General features: G+C 40.7%; 1 protein-coding gene across 1 annotated transcript in view; it reads right to left on the bottom strand.

The window, feature by feature from the left end:
* Positions 1 to 2,324: 2,324 nt before the first annotated feature.
* The window catches only part of TMCO1 (transmembrane and coiled-coil domains 1), a 39,962-nt gene continuing 19,888 nt past the window's right edge, over positions 2,325 to 22,398 (bottom strand). Inside the window, exons 6-7 of the mRNA XM_043567824.1 lie at positions 19,236 to 19,380; positions 2,325 to 2,903 (exon numbers count right to left, since the gene is read on the bottom strand). Of these exons, the coding sequence (XP_043423759.1) occupies positions 2,805 to 2,903; positions 19,236 to 19,380 (244 nt within the window). The 3' untranslated portion in view covers positions 2,325 to 2,804. The remainder of the gene's footprint in view (positions 2,904 to 19,235; positions 19,381 to 22,398) is intronic.

Raw genomic sequence — 22,398 nt, 5'->3', positions numbered from 1 at the left:
CTGGCTTGAAATGTCATCTCCAATATTCAGTGATGGCCTGGATCTAGTCATCCAGATGAGTAGTTTTGAAAGTTTTCAGGGCAAGTAATTAAAAGAAAAACACTGTAAGGTTGCATAGCCCTTAATATATCCTTGAATTTACACTCCTGTGACGTGGTAGCTTTATTTCATTTGTAATACATCTACTGAGCTCTTTTAGAAACAGGGTGAAGAGAAGTTACTCTCCTTCTTCCTTTTGACCCTTCTTATTCACCCTCTTTCACTGAAATACACTTTTTTATTTAAAATTTTTTTCTTAAATTTTATTTATTTTTGAGAGAGAGAGACAGAGCACAAGTGGGGGAGGGGCAGAGAGAGGGAGACACAGAATCCGAAGCAGGCTCCGGGCTCCGAGCTGTCAGCACAGAACCCGACGCGGGGCTCGAACCCACGAACTGTGAGATCATGGCCTGAGCCGAAGTCAGTTGCTTAACCAACTGAACCACCCAGGCGCTCCTGAAATACACTTTTTGATTAGAAAGCCCTACTATCAAAACCTAAGGAGGTGGGTGGTAGGACGGACTACATACTCTCACTTTACAAAGGCATTGACAGAATTTTCTGTGTGGCTCCTTCTCCTCTTATGCTTTATTCTAGAGAGCCAGTCATTTTTGTCATCATTGTTATCATCATCATCATCGTCTTCATGATCGTTCTTTTAATGATCATTTTGCCCAGAATAGTCCATGGCATTCTGGCCATTAAGAAATCATTACCATTATCCTTATCAGTCAGTCCTTCTGAGAAGAGTAACCTAGAAATAAAGATTTCTGTTCCATTTCATCTGCTTGAGCTTTTCCTGTTTCCCGCATCAAGGAAACTAGAGCAAGAATGACAAAAAAATCCCCAACTTCGGCGCCCATAATCTCTAGCGGAAGAGAGAAGAGCTGAGGGGAGAGAATCAGCATAACCTGTGGGGAGGCACCGGAGAGCCCGGCTTAGCTTCAGACGGCCTCGGTTCAAATCCCAACTCTGCCACTCACTAGCTAAGTAATGTTGAGCAAGTGACTTAACCTCTCCTGCCTCGATTTCTCCATCTGTTAAATGAGGATAAGGGGGCACCTGGGTGGCTCGGTCAGTTGAGCATCCCATTCCTGATTTGGGCTCAGGTCGTGATCTCGCGGTTTGTGGGATCCGGTCCCGCGTTGGGCTCTGTACTGACAGCATGGAGCCTGCTTGGGATCCTCTTTTCCCTCTCTCTCTGCCCTTCCCCCTCTCTCCAAGAAATGTTTTAAAAAATGAGGGTAGGAACAGTGATTACCTTATGGGATCGTCTTGAAATAATTCTTAATTAGATAATCCATAAAACACTGAAGTTTATCCACATCTTTGATCAATTTCTGTGTTGACCGTTGTTATCTTATATCCCACACCTTCCTCTTGGTGTTCTTTTTTGTCCTGGAAATGTATCCATATCTATATATTGTTAAATAAGCAAGTTCTACGCACAACGTGGGGCTCGAACTCACGACCGCAAGACCAAGGGTCATATGCTCCGCTGACTGAGCCAGCCGGATGCCCCCAAAATATATCCTTTAATAATTCAATTATCTTGGATTTTGTAGCTCTGACAATACTGCCTCCCAGTTTTGCTTCCAACTGTTGGTTTAGTTGCACATACAATTCTGGGCTGGTAAGTATTTTCCTCAGCTTTAAAGATATTGCCCCACTGTCTTCTGGGTTTTATGCCCTTGCGAAGTTTGCTATCGGTTTTAACAGTCGTTACTTTGCAAATAACCCGTCTTTTCTCACTGGTTGAGCATGTGCATCTAAGGAGACTACCGATAAGTGACCAGACTTCTCCCTCCACACAAGGTTTCCGATTCCACGGACCGCGCGGGGGATGACCATGGTCCGAGCGCCCTCTCCTCCTTTACGAAGGAGCATGGCAGGAACTAAAGGCTGTTGTGAGCAAAAGGAAGCTCTGTAAGATCGCCTACATGTAACCCTAACCCTGCCTCCAGGGGAGGACGAGGAGTGCCTTCCCAAGGATCCAGAAGGCCGCACAAGGGCATCAAGGGAACTGCCGAGGACCCTCGTTTTTACTCTCATGAGCTACTTCTTTCCTTCTCCTCATGCCTTCCGCTTTCCACTTCCCGCGATAGGACAGTTGTGTGTTTTGAGCTTTTTAGGCACACAGAATCTGAAGCAGGCTCCAGGCTCTGATAAAGTAGTACATTTGAAAAGTTTTAGTTTAGCCCTTCCTGGCTAATGTTTACGTTCGGATTACTAAAAACATGACTCCAGGAATATGGTACAAAACAGATCTCTCCTTGTAGATGAAATAGCTAACATTTTGGCCTCTTTATTGATCTTAGGTCATATATTTGGCTTGGGAAAAAACGCACAACAAATAGTTCCAATGAAGAGTAATACAAACTAACTTCTCCTTCCAGATCGCTAAATGCTCCGGGGAGCCAACTTCCATGGTATACGGCACACAGCACAGACTTGAGAGTCGGTTCCACGGAACGCATTGGTGTAAGCCAAAAAGAAAGATGCTATTTGTTTCTTATTACGTAGACATCACCTGAACTTATCTAATCAACAAACTTTTTTTTTTTTTAATTTATCTGTGACTGAAAGTACTATCATGTTTGGTGGGTGCCATTCTCTTTAGAATCATATCCAAAAAGTCTAGAAATAACTCAGAATCAGAAAGTGGCCCAAGTGCTAAGTCTGTCGATGGCTCTTGCTACAAAATAGTTGCAGTCTAATTTGAATATTTAAAAAGAATGACAGGAATTATAGGGCTCTTCTTGATTTCAAGAGAACTTCCCAGAAGGAGGCGGAGGACCCAGAAATCCACCTGCCTGCTTGGTGGCAGCTCGTGAAGGGGCAAGGCCAAGAATCTTCTGGATGTTCTGTGAAGAAAACAGAATTAAAACTGGGTTTGAATATGAGATGTAGAGAAGAGTATTTTACATGGATCACGTATGAAGAGAGGCCACGTAAATTAAAAGTACCATTATGACCTAAAAGAGGACAATTATTACTGTGTTATTTTTAAAAAGGCCTACGACATGATGGGAGTTCATACAACAATTAAAGTACTGCCGCCTAATGGGACCTTGGTCTACGGCCAAAGAGTGGATTTTTTCAAGTGAAGAATCATTAAAAGAGATAATCTCTCTTTCAACATGAACCATATAAAACATATTCATTAGCTGTTTCTTGTAGCAAGGCCTTTTCTTTGAATACGAATCATCAGCTGGAGTTAGTCATTACTGCACCGTCTAAAGCTGGAACTGAGATGTTAAATTTCAGTTTTATTAAAGTGATAAGGGCACTTAGGTTCCTGCAAAGCAATCTGAGTCCAGAGTCCTCCTAGATTTCCAGCACCTCCCTTCATCTTTTCCACGTGTCCCATTGCATCTAATTCAACGGCTTTTTAAAAAAAATTTTTTTAATGTTTATTTATTGTTGAGAGACAGAGAGATACAAGCGTGAGCAAGGGAGGGGCAGAGTGGGGCACACACTGAACGTGAAGCAGGCTCCAGGCTCTGAGCTGTCAGCACAGAGCCCGATGCGGGGCTCGAACCCACAAACCGTGAGATCATGACCTGAGCCGAAGTCGGTCGTCTAACCAACTGAGCCACGCAGGCGCCCCAAATTCAACAGTTTTTTTAATTCACCTTCATTAAACTAGTTCTCATAAAAATAACTATTTTTATACTCATTTTATAAGGTACTATAACATTAAATTAAATTACATAAATACAGCGACAAGTAAAACCAGCATAAACTGTTTTGGGATAAATACAGGCTCTTGAAAAAGCAATGACTCACCTGGTAGAAGCAGACAGGCGTGGGCGTACTAGAGAACAACCACGAGGGGGGAGTGTGATGTGGGGATTACATGCTATGCTTCAAAGAGGGAAGTGAGAGGGTTTATGAGTGTGGAGAGCTTCAGTAAAGGTCAGGTGTTAAGATGTCACACAGCATTTCTAAGACAGAAAAACCTTAAAGATCATCTACGTTTTCTTGCTTGGTCTCATTTTGTATTTGAGGAACTCCAATGAAAACTTAAAAAGGTATGATTGTTTGTCCAAAGTTACGAAGGTAAATGAAGAGCAGAGTTAGAATTAAAACTCATGTGTCTTGATTCTTTTTTTTTTTTTTTTTTTTTTTTTTTTAAATTTTTTTTTTTCAACGTTTATTTATTTTTGGGACAGAGAGAGACAGAGCATGAACGGGGGAGGGGCAGAGAGAGAGAGGGAGACACAGAATCGGAAACAGGCTCCAGGCTCTGAGCCATCAGCCCAGAGCCTGACGCGGGGCTCGAACTCCCGGACCGCAAGATCGTGACCTGGCTGAAGTCGGACGCTTAACCGACTGCGCCACCCAGGCGCCCCATGTGTCTTGATTCTTAATCGGGTGGATTCTCTTACACAGTACATCCAGTACATCCTATACTAACAGTTCCCGACTTCGGAACAAGCGCCACCCCATGGGAAGGCAGGTTAGCATGTGTATATCCATTCACTCAATAGTTATCGAGGACCTACTGTCCATAAGCACCATGAGGATACCCATGAACCGTGAGATCATGACCTGAGCCAAAATCGAGAGTTGGACGCTTAATCGACGGAGCCACCCAGGCGTGCCTGATGCCCTTTAAATTACAGGTTAACTATAATTTACAGAAGACAACTGACAGGAAAATAGGAAATATTTTGAAGCGTAGACTGTTGACCGTCTCATTTATGAAATAAAAACATATAAATGACTATTGGATATAAGTCCACTGCTCTAGATGGGGAAGAGCTCAAACAGCAACAAGAATGTTAGAACGGAGGCACTTTAGTAGCCAAGGCTGAAGTTCATGGAAGCTCTATACTTTGTTCTCCTTGTGGCTCTTGTCACAGGCTTCCTTTGGGAACACTAAATTAGGTTTATCAATGTTACATTACTCAAGTATTTGTATTTTAATGTAAATGCTCTGTATTTACTGAATGCAATCTTATCCTTTAGTGAAAATTTTTTTAAAAATTTTAATGTCTATTTATTTTTGAGAGAGAGAGAAAGAGAGAGCATGATCAAGGGAGGGGTAGAGAGAGAGGGGGATACAGAACCCAAAGCAGGCTCTAGGCTCTGAGCTGTCAGCACAGAGCCCGATGTGGGGCTCGAACCCACGAACCACGAGATCATGACCTGAGTTGAAGTCAGAAGCTTAACCCACTGAGCCACCCAGGCACCCCTCCTTTAGTGAACTTCTAAATAACGTGTTCAAATTCCTATAGTCTCACAAATGAGCCCAGGTCTTATCATGGTTTTTCTTAGATAAAAATTTCTCTGTCTCCTGACCCATGAAGTCTTTTCCTTGAAAACACATGTAGGAACTAAGTGATGGTCTTACGACAAATGACCTAAGAAAAAGAGTAGAGGTCACCATTCTCTCCACCATAGTAATAACATCCAACACTCTTTTGCACTTTAAAGTTTACAAATAGGGGGCGCCTGGGTGGCTCAGTTGGTTAAGCATCTGACTGTTGATTTCAGCTCAGGTCACGATCTCACTGCTCATGAGATCAAGCCCCATGTTGGGCTCGCAGAGCCTGCTTGGGATTCTCTCTCCCTATCTGCCTTCCCCTGCTCTCTATCAAAATAAGCAAATAAACTTAAACACACACACACACACACACACACACACACACACACACACACACATTTGGAGGGCCTGGGTGGCTCAGTCGGCTAGGCATGTGACTTCAGCTCAGGTCAGGATACCACAGTTCGTGAGTTCGAGCCCCGCATTGGGTTTTGTGCTGACAGCTCAGAGCCTGGAGCCTGCTTCGAATTCTGTGTCTCTGCCCTTTCCCTGCTCATGCTTGCTCGCTCTCGCTCTCTCTCTCTCTCTCTCTCTCTCTCTCTCTCAGAATAAACATTAAAAAAAATTTTTTTTTAAAGTACATAAATTCAAACCCATAGAATGTATACACCAAGAGTGAGGCCCGATGTAAATCACGGACTTTGGGTGATAATGAAGTGTTGCTGTAGGTTCACTGACTGGAACGAATGTACCAGTCTGGTGCTAGGGGGTGACAGTGGGGGAGACTGAACATATGTGGGGACAGGGACTACATGGGAAGTCCCTGCACCTTCCATTCAGTTTTGCTGTGAACCTAAAACTGCTCTAAAAAATAGTCTATAAAAAAATGCATGTAAAGACTATAAAAATACATGGACACATAACAATAGTTTATACCCCTTTCTCATTGCTTGTCTCCCAACTTTCTGAAACATTGCTAACAGGATAACCTAAAATAAAGACAAGTATTTCTGCAGCTCTGTCTCACAGTGCCAGGCATTGTTCTCATTCAATCCCCCAACCAGGCGGTGAGGTGGGCTTATTATCCTCACATGCAGATGAAGAATAATTCGACTGCCAGGCCGTGACCCAGCAAATGCTTACTGAGTGCGACCCTGTGCAGCAGATAGTTTTCCCTGTATTATCTCCTTTATATCTTTCAACAACCTCATCCTGACTCGACCTGCTTTCCTCTAATCTCCTTTTTTTCCTTTTCTTTCTTTTTTTTTTTTTTAAGTGGGGCTTGAACTCACGACCCCGAGATCAAGAGTCGGACGCTCTACTGACTGAGCAGCTGGGCGCCCCTTTCCTACATCTCTTAATTCGCCTATTTTTCGGCCCTTCTGAATTCGTAAGACTAGTTTAGAAATACTCACTTTGCTAAAAGACAAAAGTTTTAATATATTATGAAGATGATATGGAAGAACACAACACACATGCAAAATATAATACGATTTGGTAAGCTTACAGAAAAATATAAAACGATTTTGAATTTCTGTCCAGTCCTGTGTCATAAATAGGGTAACAACTGAGGAGTGTATGTCAGAAGGGAAAAACAAAGGAAAAACGTTTTCCCATAACCATGCCTTTTATTGGCAGGAAACCCAGAAAAATACCATTACAGGATTTGCGTTCCTTCCTCTTTGTAAAGGGTAAGAGCCGGTGATCAAGAAAAGGAAGTTGTTGGTTGCTAACTGGATATTTTGGGAAGACCCAGGTCACTAGCCATAAAGACATTCAGCTAAATGTTATCTCTTAGCCATTTAGCTAAAATAACTCAGCCATGGCAATCCTTAGTTTATTCTTTGTTAGTTTCTCTGGCATCAAGCAAACAGCCTTCACTTCCGATTGATGATAATCTCTCATCAAGTTCCCGTAACATATTCTTTACTATATCCACAAAGCGGTGTGAAAATCCAATCACATCAAACGGCCCAACCCAGCAGCCCCCCAGTTTTCACATTACATCTAAGTAAACTGTTTGGGGGGCACCTGGGTGGCTCAGTGGTTAAGGTGGCTCAGTCGGTTAAGTGGTTAAGTTAAGCATCTGACTCTTGATTTCAGCTCGGGTCACAATCTCATGGGTTTGTGAGTTCAAGCCCCCAATCAGACTCTATACTGTCATTGCAGAGCCTGCTTGGGATTCTCTCTCTCCACCCCTCCCTGTTGTCTCTTAAAATAAAGAAATATGCTTCAATAAGCTGTTTGGGAGAAAGGATGTAAAGATGAAATATTTACTGAAGAAAATAACAGTACACTGGGGTACCTGAAATACACTGTTGGGTCAGCAGTCAGAAGACCTGAGTTCCAGTACTGGCAACCCAGGCAAAAAACAACAGGCAGTGTCTTCTCACCTTTCCAGATCTCAGCTGCCCCCCGCCCTTGAAAGAAGCGGGACGGCCAGATCAATCATTTTCAACCCTTTAATCCTTTCTTTAAACAAAATCTCATGAAAGAAACCCACTACAGAAAACAGATAAAATACTGAAGGGACCTGAAGCCTCCTGCTGGAACTTTCAAGCTTTTTCACCAAGCACCTTCAAGGAGCCCAAGTCCCCTGTCGCTCTAGCATTCTAGAACGTGACTATGTTGTAACAAATTATAATGCAGATTTGCACACATTTCTTGCAAAGTGGAAATCGAAATTCTGAAAGAAACATGAGCACATCAAACCTGCACTATAGTGATGTCACTTCCTTTGTAATACTGAATGAATATTTTCTGTCCTAAGTTGTCTAAAGGCCTTGCTGGTGATAAAGGTCTTTTTTTTTTTTTTTTTTTTTGAGGGGGTGGAGGTACGTCAGACAATCAAGTGACAATCCTAATCTCTCTCTCTTATAACCATCCTTCCAATGAACACTTTCCTAGATCTCTTGTTTAGCCCTTTATTTGAGGAGCAGTCAAGGAGAATGCTCTGAATTTTAGTTTAGTGCTGGAAGACAAGATGTATGTTTGTATGTTACAGATGTATAAACGGATGTATGTATGTATGTATTTCTAATCTTATAACGGATAGGAGGATGCAGCTGGCACTGGGTGGGGTATCTAAGACTCAGAATTAAACTGAAGCCTTACTCATTTGAAAAACCAAAAGACAGGGATTAGTGCAACCATAGTAGCTAATGATAATAGTGAGAGGATCCTGGAAAACAGCTAACAGAGGAGTTCAAAACTACACTGAAACTCTGCCCACATCTCTTAAACTATGCGTGCACTAGACAGCCTTCAAGCAGCCCAGATGAGACTAACATAGCAGAGATCTCAGGTACAGCCGACCACAGAGGAGAGTTCAGAGTGTGAATGCCAAGTTAATTGCCTGCTTAACTAAAAGACTCGCCACTCTTTCAAAGAATCATAGAATCCAGAGTCTATACAATCTATCAGAACAATGTCTAAGATACAATCCAAGATAATTAAATATACCAACAAACGAGAAACTTAGCCCATACTTAAGAGAGCAGGCGACAGAGTCCAACCTTCAGATTATCCAAATGTTGAAATTAGTAGATAAGGTTTTTATTTTAAAGTAACTAAATAACTATGCCTACAAGCATAAAATACGCTAATAGTAAGTGAACAAATAGGAAATCTCAGCAGGGAAAAAGGATCACAAAAAAAGAACCAAATGGATATTGTGGAACTAAAAAAATATTGTATCAAAATTTAAAAACCATTGTATGGGGGGGCACCTGGGGTGGCTTAGTCAGTTAAGCATCCGACTCTCGGTTTCGGCTCAGGTTATGGTCTCACAGTTTTGTGGGTTTGAGCCCTGCATCGGGCTCTGTGCTGGCAGTGCACAGCCTGCTTGGGATTCGCCCTCTCACCCTCTCTGTCTACCCCTTCCCCGCTCATGCTGTCTCTCTATCAAAATAAATTTAAAAATTAAAAAAAAAAAAATTAAAAATCATTGTATGGATTTAAGGTTAATTCAGATTAGGGATGACAGAGGATCAGTAAACTTGAAGACAAATGAAGAGAAATTATCCTGCTTAAAGAACAGAGAGGAAAAGATTTTTAAAAATTGAACAGAGCCTCAGTGTCCTCTTAGACAATACTGAAAAAACAGACAAACATATAAGACACTGGAATCACAGAAGAAGAGGGACGGAACGGGCAGGAAAAACAACTGTAGCACGATCAAGAAAAAAAGAATTAATACCGTAGGCACATCCAATCAAACTGCTGAAAAACCAAACATAAAAAAAAAAAAAAATCTAAAAGCAGCCAGAGAAAAATGACACATTACCTACAGGGAAAAAAAGATAGGAAGGACTTTTCATCAGAAACAATGGAGGCCAGAAGACAGGGGAAGGGCATTTTAAAAAGCTGAAAGGATTAAAGCAAACAAAACCCCTAGTCAACCCAGAATTCCATATCCAGTGAAAATATCCTTCAAGAATATAGATAAAAGTATTTTCAGATAAACGAAGATTAAGAGAATTTGTTGCCAGGAGACTTGCACTGTAAACACGATAAAAAAAAAAAAAAGCAAAACAAAACAAAACAAAACAAAACAAAAGACAAACCCCAGAAAAACAAAGGAATCACTCGATGCTGTACTGTGAGGTACAGGTAGTAAGCAGGGGCACGCTTCTTCTCCTGTTACACCCCACCAACAATTCTGCACTCGCTTGTATTCACTGTACACGTTCAAGCCTCCGTGCTGTTCCTCACACTACTTCCGGTGCCAAGAACGCTGTTAAGACTGGAAAGCCCCTACTCGTCCTTCAAGATACAACAAAATGGCCCCTCTGTATAAACTCTTACTTTCGTCCCTTAGCCATTTGGCTTCCATAGCATGGTCTTCCCTCCGATACCATTTTGCACGTGAACACACAGACAAAGGGCATCAATCATACTCTATTACTTATGGATCTCTCTCTCCACAGAGAGTATGAGTTTCACAAGGGTAGAGACCACTGCTTTTTACCCTGTATTCTCAGCATCACAGAATTCCTGGCATAGCATAAAGACTTGAGTCAATCTTCAGCAAGACAGGCGATATTCTAAATAAAGCCTTGAACTCCTGCACTGAAACAATTCGCAGAGATCAGAGTAAGATAATGCCTGAATAATCTGTTCTTCTCACGTACTAGCTAAGCTATCATTTTCTAAACCTCATGCATTCTCTGATTTTAAGTGCTAAAAATGAAAATACCCTGCTTGTAGATGAGCTATACTGACATTAATGAATTGAGCTCCAAGTCCTGAAGTGACATATGTTAATGATGTGGTACAGGACATGGCAGGCATCTGGTCTTCTCATTTTGATGACTTTAAGATATACTGACAAGACATAATTAGAACCTGTTTTTATACATTCACAAGGCATATCAAAATTCTTTGCCCCAGGAAAGCCAAGGGTGAAAAAAAATAAAATATGCTTATTTTTATCTCTCTCCTGAGCACACAGCTGTTCAAAGAGACCATGACAAATTCTCACCGATACTTTTCCAGATGACAGTCGCACATATATAAAGTAATATATTAAGATATGGGTGACAAAAGAAAAAAGATAAAACTCCTTCTTCCATTCTTCCTCAGAACAACTAATCCTTTTTGCTTTCAAAGAAAGGGAATTCTATTCACAGGTTTTATAGTCACATAAATTCGTAAGAATCGACCACTTTCCCCTTAGCTGTTTACCAGGTAAAGTTGCTTGAGTTTTTATTGATTTAGAGCACTTTTAAAAAAATTTTTTTTTTTCAACGTTTATTTATTTTTGGGACAGAGAGAGACAGAGCATGAACGGGGGAGGGGCAGAGAGAGAGGGAGACACAGAATCGGAAACAGGCTCCAGGCTCTGAGCCGTCAGCCCAGAGCCCGATGCGGGGCTCAAACTCACGGACCGCGAGATCGTGACCTGGCTGAAGTCGGACGCTTAACCGACTGCGCCACCCAGGCGCCCCTAGAGCACTTTTTTTAATAGAGGAGATCACTATTTATGTCATCTATTACTGACTCATACTAACAAGAAAATTTAAAAAGCCATTAAGGAAATTTCCTCCTATTCTTGAATTCCATCACCACCCTGGACTAACTTAACACCTGCGATGGGAGCTGGCAGACCTACCATTTCCGCTGCTACAAACTCACACAAAGCAAACAGCTGCGGTGTGAAGGTCAAGGCAGCTAAGCACTAATCGCTAAATGTTAAGGAATGTTAAAAAGGGGGAAAGATAAAATGAGAAAAATTAATTAGATTTATTTTCAGTTAATGACATACCACCCTGTTTCAATCTTTAAAGAGCAACTTTGTCCTATCTGGGCCGCGAAACAAATACTAAGTTTAAAAAATACCCCAAAGGAAAAAAAAATACCCCAAAGGAGGGGGTACTTATTTTTTTTTAAATGTCACCCTAAGAACTGCTAACACTGTATATTATTGTCTTGTGATCATCATAACATGGTGAGATGGCACAATCGCCCCCATTTCCCCTTTGTGGAAAGACTCAGAGAGGTTCTAGGACTTTCCCGAGGACACTCGGCTAGTTGAGTGTCAGCAAGACTCAAAACCTGGTGCTTTACTTCCAAACCCTGTATCTCCTCAACCTTACGTTGTCTTCCTCCTCTCTCCCCATCATTTCAAAGTTTCTCAAGTAGGAATGTGTCTTAAAATCTATTACATTATCAGTATAGTATTACTTCCACTTTTCCTTGAAAGCTCTTAAGTCAATGGTGAATCATTTAATTAACTAATAACATCCTACTATGGGAAAAAATAAGTAACGGATGAAAACCAGATCCACAAATATTTATGTGAACTAGCAATACATCATAAAATTGTGTTAGTTTAGGTTCAAAGTTCAATCATTGTTCAATCTGCTTCTACTCTGAATGACTAGTATAATGGAATTAATTTTAGGGGCACCTGGGTGGCTCAGCTGGTCAAGCGGCCGACTTCAGCTCAGGTCATGATCCCATGGTTTGTGAGTTCGAGCCCCATGTCAGGTTCTCTGCTGTCAGCGCAGAGCCTGCTTTGGATCCTCTGTCTCCCTCTTTCTGTGCCCCCCCCCCCGCAACCACCCCACTCACTCACTCTCTCTCTCTCTCCCTCTCTGAGATAAACATTGATAAAAAAGAAAAAAATAATTTTAAATGTACTTTTACACCTCCATATTTGATAATGATTTTTTTTAAGTGAAGCTATAGTTGGAAAAATTAACCTTTTAATTTCAAAAGAAACAGAAGTTCCATGACAGCAAGGACCATAATTATACGTTAATTTTGTTTCAAAGTGTATACTGAGCACCCAGCGTGGATCCTGATACATATCCATGCTCCATTTTGTTGAATGAATAAATGAACAAACAGAATCTACCAAGGAATTGTTACTAATGTGATAATAATCTCTCAAGGATGGGGGGAACATGACTGAAGCAGATAGACACCTGTGATTCAGCCTTATATTATATTATACCTCCATTATAAAAAGGAGTGCACACTGTCATGAAGGGAACAGAGCTGGTTGTTTGAATTATACCATCACTCACATTTAGTAAAGTGGATTCTGGTTAACACTGTAGAGATGTTATTAGCTGACAAATGTAAATGTAGTCATAATCTTTCACAACTAAAAGACTTTAAAAACATAAATGCAGGAAAACCCATGGTAAATGTATCTAATCACTTCAGCAATTAAACTGTTGACACTTTAAAGGCACTAATAACAGAAGTGTTTCCCATTCTCCTAGATGCTATATTCTAGTTTACTATTGTAAGAAGACTTCCCTGTTAAAACCAGCAAGGCCATAAGTGCTGCTGGAGGAAACTTGCATAAAACACACATTGTTTTTACATGTTAAGCATAAAATTGACCTTGAGTGAATGAAATTGTGGTTTCACTCACTGAAACAAAAACATGAAACATTACTTGAATCTTTTAATGAATGGTCTCAAGTTGGTAGTGAATTGAAGCCTTAAGATTACCAGCACTGGGTAAAATGATGCAGTAGCTGTGAACACCAGCTGGCGATTCCACAAAAAAGTTAAACGTCAAATTGCCTTATGACCCAGCGATTCTACTTCTGGGATTATAGCCCAAAAGACGTAAAAAGAGAAACTCAAACAGACATCCACACACCGTGTTCACAGCAGCGTTCCAACAGCAAAACGGTGGGAGCAGCCCAACTGACAGGTGAGCGGACACACAAAACGTGGTTCACACATACAACAAAATATTACTTGGCCTTCGAAAAGGAAGTGCCGACCCACGCTCCAGTGTGGATACACTTGAGAACATGCTAGTCACAAAAGAACCACCATCGTAGGAGTCTACTTACACGAGATCAAACCCACAAACACGAGTAGTCACATTCAGAGGGAGAGAGAAGGCAGAATGGTGGGTGCCAGGGATCGGGGGTAATGGAGATGCTTGTAGAGCAACGTAAATGTGCTTCATGTCACAGAACTGCACAGCTGAAAATAGCTAAATAGTGAACTCCGTGTTACGTCTATTTTAACACAATCAATAAGAAAGATTAACAGCACTGGAATTAGTGAACATAGGAAACCAGAGAGCAGTGTCTGGACCTCAGAGAGGACTGGCTTGAGAATCCTGCAAGACTCCACTGCTGCCACAGGCAGTCGCCCTGACAAGTTGAAAGCCCTGACACTCAGTAGGCATGACAGAGACGTCTGGCCTACTCCTCCACATTCTTCTCCTCTAAGGGTTCAGATCACTGCTGCTTAGCCGGCCCCAGGGCACTGGCACATTTCAGAAGACCTCTTATCTAAACAAGGTGTGAAGGAAGGAGAAGCGTCTCCACTCACACACTTGTCACTGGGACTGAACCGACTTTCCAATTTCAAAGACGGATTTCGAGAGCTCTAGAGAAAACACTACTAGGCTGCTGGCCGGGACTTATATTCAAGTCCAATCGTTCACCTCACTGCATTCTTTTGGCTCTCTGGCTTCTTAGTCTCGGAAAAAAAAGAAGTAGGCAAACTGTGATCTCAAATGAATCCATGCTTTTGCGTTCTCCTTCTTCAAAGTCACATAATAGCTGGCCAAGTAGAAGAGCGCAAAGAAAGAAGAAGGTAACTATGAACTCCAGATGGGCTGGCTCATCATTTAAATGCAAAACTTGAAACCAAAAAAGCACCAACAGAAAAGGAGGATGAATTTCCTGGTAACTTTAGAGTGGAGAAGAACTTTCTAACCATAACTCAAAATCCAAAAGCCACAAAAGACAGACAAATCTGATCTAAAAGGAAAAACTAAAATCCAGCGAGCAAATAAAATTTTGTGTGGCAAAAACCACTATAAGTAAAACCGGAACACAAACGACAAGTTGGAAAAGTTATGTGCAACTTAGAGCACACAGAGAGGGCGGATGTCCCAAAGTTAAGAGCTAAAATTCAGAAAAAGACCAACAACCTGTCAGAGAAATAGGCGAAAGGCATACACGGTCTGTCGCCACCATGGAAAGGAAAGAATATATGAACAGCCTTAGACAAACAGAGATGCTCAATCCAAAATGCAAGTTAAAACTACGGGGAGGCAATTCTTATCCATCAGACTGATAAAAACTCAAAAGCAATTTCTGCTGGTGAGGCTGGCAGAAACGCATTTTCCTACCTTGCTCTTGGGAGTAAAAAATGGTGTAACCCCAACTTGCCAAATTTACAAGTTTATATTTCTGTGTAGCACCTACTGTTTGTTTAACATATACTTTTCAGATGTATACTATGTAGCATAAATAGGTACTTTAAGATATATGCAGACAATTGAGAACTTACTACCTTGGAACAGTTGGAAAGGAAAGAAGAAAATAGATAAAAATAACAAATAGACCAAACAAAAACTCCTATAAGGCAGAATATAAGCAATCATCATGGAAGCTTGAATCATTCTATATTAGTTTCCCCATCACGTACTCCACTTCACATCCCAAAACAGGCAAGCAAAAAAACCCAATTCATTACGTTCTCTTAAAACTACTTTACGCCACGGGTGTATCTGAAATCAAGTGGCCTACTTCCGTGCCTAAGAACGGCCTCGCTGGGGAAATGACAGTACGTCTATAAGTTGAATTTCTGAAAGCCTCTTATTTTATGGCTGCTCATTTCATAGGCATCTGTATATAGTCTATTATCAGGTAACCTAAGATCCTATAAAGGAAACAAAAAAACAAAACAAAACATAGAAATAGCAAGCTAACAAACATTGTAATTAAAGAAAAAAGAGGCATATATTCCATAATAACACTTCAAATGCTAAGGTATGTTAGACTCGATGTAAGTTCCCAATCCTCCAGTATATACGCTAATAATCAGTAAGGAACAGGTACAGAAACCATTTGCAGCCAGTGAAGTAAAAATTATAAAAGCAGGTCATTTGGGTGATTTTTCTAAGATTTTGAATATATTAGAATACCTTGTATAAAATTGGGTAATTAAATTATTTGCCCAAGATGACCAGCAGTCAGGACGCAACAAGTTAGAACTCGCCATTCGTCTTGGGGAAGATAACCGTATACCAAAAGAAATAAATCTTTCAAATACAACACTGTTATGTTAGCTATGCAGTACTATAGCTCTTGTATACTTTTCTCTTATTAGTATCAGTGCACAGAACTGGCAAGTAAAAAAAAAAAAAAAAATGAGTATGTATCCTCCCTGGCTCAAAACACATTGATTATTTGTGTGTGTGTGTGTGTGTGTGTGTGTGTGTGTGTGTGTGTGTGTTTCACTGCCCCTTTCCTCCATTTCTCTGTACTCAATAAACAATTATTTTATTAAGCTGTACCTGTCTAGGATCTACTATTCTATTTTAACTTTGTAGCACATGTTGTGCACTATAGTCCTCAGGAGTTAAGATATATCGTGTTGGTCCACTGCCTGTTTTTATAAACAAAGGCTTACTGGAACGCAGTCATGTTCGTCTACACATTGTCTATGGCGCTTTCAGAGTCTAATGGCAGAGTTGAGCAGCTGCAAGTCTCTGTCTGAACCTTCAGGGATTAGCAGACTGTCCCTGGCCCCTTGCCGGTTTTTGTAAACAAAGTTTTGTTGGAACACAGCCACTCTCATTCATTTACATACTGTCTATGATTGTTTTCCTACTATAATGGCAGAGCTGAGCAATTATGACAGAGTATATTAAACACAAAAATATTTACTATCCAGACCTTAACAGAAAAAAACCGCTGACCACCATGGTAAATAAGCACTGCATTCCTGATAAAATTAACTGCTAAACAAACACCTCACCAGACTTTCTGAAATATCTGAAAGGAGTTTAAATACCAGCTTGAGGTGAACATCCTCAACCATCATTTTTTTAAAATGTTTTATTTATTTTTGAGAGAGAGAGAGAGCGCAAGCGTGAGCAGGGGAGGGGCAGAGAGGGAGACACAGAATCCGAAGCAGGCTCCAGGCTCTGAACTGTCAGCGCAGAGCCCGACGTGGGGCTTGACCTCACGAACCATGAGATCATGACCTGAGTGGCAGTCAGACTGACTGCCACCGGATGCCCCATCATTCTTAACATTTATTTCAGTTTTAAAACTCTACAGTTTCAGACGGTGATTCTGGGGAGCAATGGCCAGGTAGCAGTGCAAATGTCCCATCTAAAATGTTGTCAGGGTGCTTGGGTGGCTCAGTTGGTTAAGTGTCCAACTTTGGCTCCGGTCATGATCTCACAGCTCGTGAGTTCGAGCCCCACATCAGGCTCTGCACTGACAGCTCAGAGCCTGGAGCCTGCTTTGGATTCTGTGTCCTCCCCAACCCCACCCCCACCCCCATTCCTCCCCTGCTTGTGCGCTCTCTCTCTCTCTCTCTCTCTCAAAAATAAACATTTAAAAACTTTTTTTTTAAGTGACTATTTTGAGTTGTCACACATAAAGCATTAACATCTGAATGTAATTAAAGCAGAACTGCTCTTTGTTGCTTAAAGTGGAATGTATACATCATTGTGTTTTATTACTATTTGGACACAGCTCCAATTTAAGAGTTTCAGATTTAAATAATCACATTTAAGAACAATATTCTGGAACGCAATGGACCTCTGCTAAACCAACAAAAGAGATCTGTGTTGTCACTGGCTTGGCTTTCACCTTTGGTTAAGCCAAACAAAACGCTTCACTGAAGAGACATTTTCAAGACACGTAGCCTACACCCCACCGCAGCCACACAAGTGTACAACTTTTGCCAGACATGCCCACTTAGTTGCCCCATAAACACCTCAAACCGCTCATCTTCTAACCAACCTGCTCTTCTTTCCTCAATTCCCACCCTCTTCGTGAGACCAGTCTACATTTGGTCACCAAAGCCATACCTGGGGCTCACCTGAGTTTCTCCTTTCTCCCTCACTCAGTTCTGCTGCTTTCCCTCCACGTAGGTCCCAACCTGCCCCTCCCTTCCATCCCTCTCATCACCGTAGTAGTTCAGAATATGATGATGTTTTGCTAGACAATTCAGATAGGCTTCTGACTTTCCTTCACCTCATCAGGGCCTTCTCGAATCTATCCTTCAGAAAGTAGTAAATGTCAGAAATGATGCCAGGAAGACTTGAGACCCGGTTGCATTTAATCTGCAAAAGGACGAGGGGGGAGGCAGCCAGAGAGAGCGAAGAGCGTTCACAAAAAGCAAATGTGGGTGAGCGGGACACGGAAATTGTCAGGCAAGTGAGAATGGCTGGAGGGTTGGATGAGAGAGGAGGTGGGGAAAGCATTAAGCAGTAAGACCACGAAGACCTTTGTAAGCTTCAAACTATTATTCCATTTCCTACTTATTCTCACATGCCAGGTCAACCAAAAAATCTGCTGCCACTGACAGTATTCAGAAGAATTCTCATGCGCCAATCTCCCCACTGAAATGCTTGCTGAATGGTAGTATTTCAAAAACTGAAACATAGGGACCCCGGGTGGCTCAGCTCGTTAAGCATCTGACTCTTGCTTTTGGCTCAGGTCATGATCTCATGGTTGTAAGAGGGAGCCCGGTATGGGGCTGTCCACTGACAGTGTGGAGCCTGCTTGGTTCTCTCTCTCCCTCTCTCTCTGCCCCTCCCCTGCTTGCTCTCTCCTTCTCAAAATGAGTAAATAAATAAATATTTTATTTATTTATAAACCGAATATATAAACTGAAATATAAAATGTTTGAGCTAGGGACTCTTCTCACTTTAAAAAAAATTTTTTTTAAGTATATTTATTTATTTTGAGAGAGAAAGAGAGAAAGTGAGTGAGCAGGGGAGGGGCAGAGAGAGAGAGGGAGAGAGAGAATCCCAAGCAGGCTCTGTACTGACCGTGCTGTCGGCACAGAGCCTGATGCAGAGCTCAAACTCACGAACCATGAGATCATGACTCTTCTTGCTTTTTAAAGTCCTATCTCAAAAGCCACTTCATTCTCTAAACCTTTCTGCCTGAATCTTCCCCAACTATTCAAATGTCCTGTCTCTGTCCGGGTTCCCCCAACTATCCATACTTCTCTCTTGGCTCTTACCCTTTTTTACTATGAATGTCTTACAATCCTGGTGACCAAATGTAAATTCTCTAACACAGACTTGAGTATCTCAACTGTGAACATTCTAAAAATCACCAAATTGCTACATTTGTTTGTGTTCCTGAAGTGCCAGAAGGCAGTGGTATGTAATAAGGAAGAAACGACACTGAGAAGACCAAACCCGCTCTTTATTTTTGTATCTTTAGATGACTGGAGTGAAAAAGGAACCTAAGAGCTCTAAACATGGGATATGGAAACCATGTTTCACTTTATGGCTACCACCACCCATCCCCAAGGATCAGTAACTAGACACACATTTAAAACAGCTTTAGAGGATCCACTGGGGTTCTGAAACATTGTCGGTATTAAAGAAGCAAAAGCGAACTTAGGGTGTGAGAGCAAGGAAGGATACGTATATTTAATAGTGGATACGGTCACTCACCTGTCGAATTGACATGGTACAGAGAATATACAGAAAGATGAAGGAACAGTCCGTGGTGTCATCCCCAAGCAGGTTTCGATGAGACAGTCCTTGGATGTAGGAAAGGGGGGTGAAAGGGAGCTTTGCCACCACTCTACCATCAAATCTAAAAAGGAAAAAACAAGGAATTGTTATTTTTAGAAGACTGACAAGCTTCTTAGTTCCAGGGAAGAATATGAGACAGAAATAGAACTCTAAGTCCCTTGATCTCTAAAAAACAAAGAGTGATATTCTAAAAAGAGACGTACTGAACAAGGATGTAGGGAAAGACCTACATTTTTTCCCATCAATCTTTTTCTAAACTAATGATTCTTAATTGTTTCAGCATCAGAACCCTTTAACGTTCTGAAAATTTATTTGAGAACCCTACATTGTTTAAAGGTTATATCTATCCATATTTACTGCTTTATAAATTAAAACTGAGAAATGTTAAAATATGTATTAAATCATTTAAAAGGTAGTGAGAAATTCATTATGTTAACACAAATATTTTTTATGAAAAATATCTTTTACAAAACAAAAAAGAATCTAGTGAGAAGAAAGGCTCTTTTTTTTTTTTTTCTTTTGGCAACTATCTTTACTGTTTGGTTTAACAGAACACTGCTGAATTCGCATAGCTGCTTCAGTATACAGGCTGTTGCAGGGTTATACCATGAAACCTTGAAGCCTCTGGGAAATTCCACCGCACACTAATAAGAGAATAAGAATAAAAAAGGGGGGGGGGACATCTTACAATTATGATGGTGGTAATTTTCATCTCAAGGACCTCCTCAGAGTCTCAAGGAGGTCCAGGGAGCCCCAGACCAGACTTTGAGAATCGCTGTTCTGAACCGTGGCACCAAGGAGACTTTAAGAACCCTCTTTACAAGACTCAGAGATTCCCAAGACACACATTAAACAGGCTAAATATTTCTAAATAGAAATTCACGGACTATATAGTGGTGAATGAAAAAAGTAGATGCTTAAGATGCATACACAATATTTAGACATAACTTTTAACATACTGTTAGTGTTTGAAAGTTTTCTTTTTACTTTTTCTAAAATAGAAAAGAAAAATGTTTCTGAAAGAGAAAAGCTTAGAAAACAGTTCTAAAAAGATACATATCAGTATTTATGTTGAGTTTCTTTTATACTTTTCTATGAATAAGTTGTATAATCGGTCAATAATTAAAATGATAAAAATTAGGGGGCGCCTGGGTGGCGCAGTCGGTTAAGCGTCCGACTTCAGCCAGGTCACGATCTCGCGGTCCGTGAGTTTGAGCCCCGCGTCAGGCTCTGGGCTGATGGCTCGGAGCCTGGAGCCTGCTTCCGATTCTGTGTCTCCCTCTCTCTCTGCCCCTCCCCCATTCATGCTCTGTCTCTCTCTGTCCCCAAAATAAATAAACGTTGAAAAAAAAATTTAAAAAAAAAAAAATGATAAAAATTAACGTGATTAAGGATAGTGATACTTTAAAACATAGCTAAATTATGCAGATAGTCTTTAATTCCAATTAAAGCGGCTAGAAAATGCCCTCTTAGAAAAACACTTGGGATTTAGAATGTTTCTATGGAGGGAGAGGGAAAAGAGAAGTAGTAATACCATCTTTGTCTTTGGGGGAGAAAAAAATCCCTAAATATCCAGATCAACTACAGTGCTTCTAAAGAGCTTCTTACACAACTGTCCTGTAAATACAGAATAGAATGAATCTGACATCTTCTATATACACGACCGTCCACTTACTACTGCCAATTGCCTTCCCAGTACATATTTACACAGGAAACGGCTCAATCATGAACTGATTTTACTTATATATGACAAAAGTATTTAAAGATCTGCTTGAAGTAATCACTGTCACTCTCCTAGCTCACAAAAGCAAAACAAAAGTAATAATTTTTTCAGGAGATACTCCCATTCTCTCAGAAGAAATATTAAATGCAATTGCCCCAATATTTTCTGGTTCCATGCTGCACACAATATGCTGTTCAGGTACGCTGCTGAGACTGTCCTACTGGAGAGTCAGACCGCGAGAAGAAGGGACAGAACACATATAAGCTGTCTATCCCCTCTTATCACTAACATACAAACCCAATAAATTAATCAGATATAGTCATTTTATTCTGTTATTTTCAACCTGAAATTGTAACAAAAACAAACAAACAAACAAACAAAGCCTTTTAGAACCAGTAAACAAATTCAGACAAGTTTCAGGACACAAAAATCATAATTCTATGCATTTCTATTCACTAACAATGAGCTATATCATAAAGAAACAAAGAAAACAATCCTACTTACAATAGCATCAAAAACAAAATACTTAGGAATATACATAACCAAGGAGTACAGTGAAAACTCTAAGACACTGATGAAATAAATTGATGATGGCTCAGTCAGTTGAGCAGCCAGACTTCAGCTTAGTCATGATCTCACGGTTTGTGAGTTTGAGCCCCACATTGGGCTCTCTGCTGTCAGTGTGGAACCTGCTTTGGATCCTCTGTCCCTCTCTCTCTGCCCCCTCTCCTACTTGTGCTCCCTCTCTCTCAAAAATAAACATCAAAAAATTTTTTAAGAAATAAGGTGAAAAAGACAAATAAATGAAAATATATCTGTGTTCATTGATTGGAAGAGTTAATATTGTTAAAATGTCTATACTACACAAAGCCATTTACAGATTCAATACAATATCTATCAAAATTCCAACGGCAATATGATCCTAAAATTCATATGGAACCACAAAAGACCCTGAGTAGATAAAGCAATCTTGAGAAAGAACAAAGCAGGAGGTATCACACATCCTGATTTCAAACTACATTACAGAACTATAATAAAACAATATTGTACTGGCATAAAAACAGATCAACAGGCTGGGGGAACAGAACTGAGAGCTGAGAAATAAACCCACTCATATAAGTCAACTGATATTTGACTAGGGAGCCAAGAATACTTGATGGGAAAAGGATAGTCTCTTCAATAAATGGTGCTGGGAAAACTGGACAGCCACATGCAAAAGAATGATATTAGACCTCTATCTGATACCACTCACAAAAATGAACTCAAAATGAATTAAGGACTGAAATGTAAGACCTGAAGCCATAAAACTCCTAGAAGAGGGAATGCAAACTGGTGCGGCCACTCTGGAAAACAGTA

This window comes from Prionailurus bengalensis, chromosome E4 (assembly GCF_016509475.1).
Source record: "Prionailurus bengalensis isolate Pbe53 chromosome E4, Fcat_Pben_1.1_paternal_pri, whole genome shotgun sequence".
NCBI lineage: Eukaryota > Metazoa > Chordata > Mammalia > Carnivora > Felidae > Prionailurus > Prionailurus bengalensis.
The sequence above is the reverse complement of the archived record's forward strand: the minus strand, read 5'-3'. Positions and strand labels throughout refer to the sequence as shown.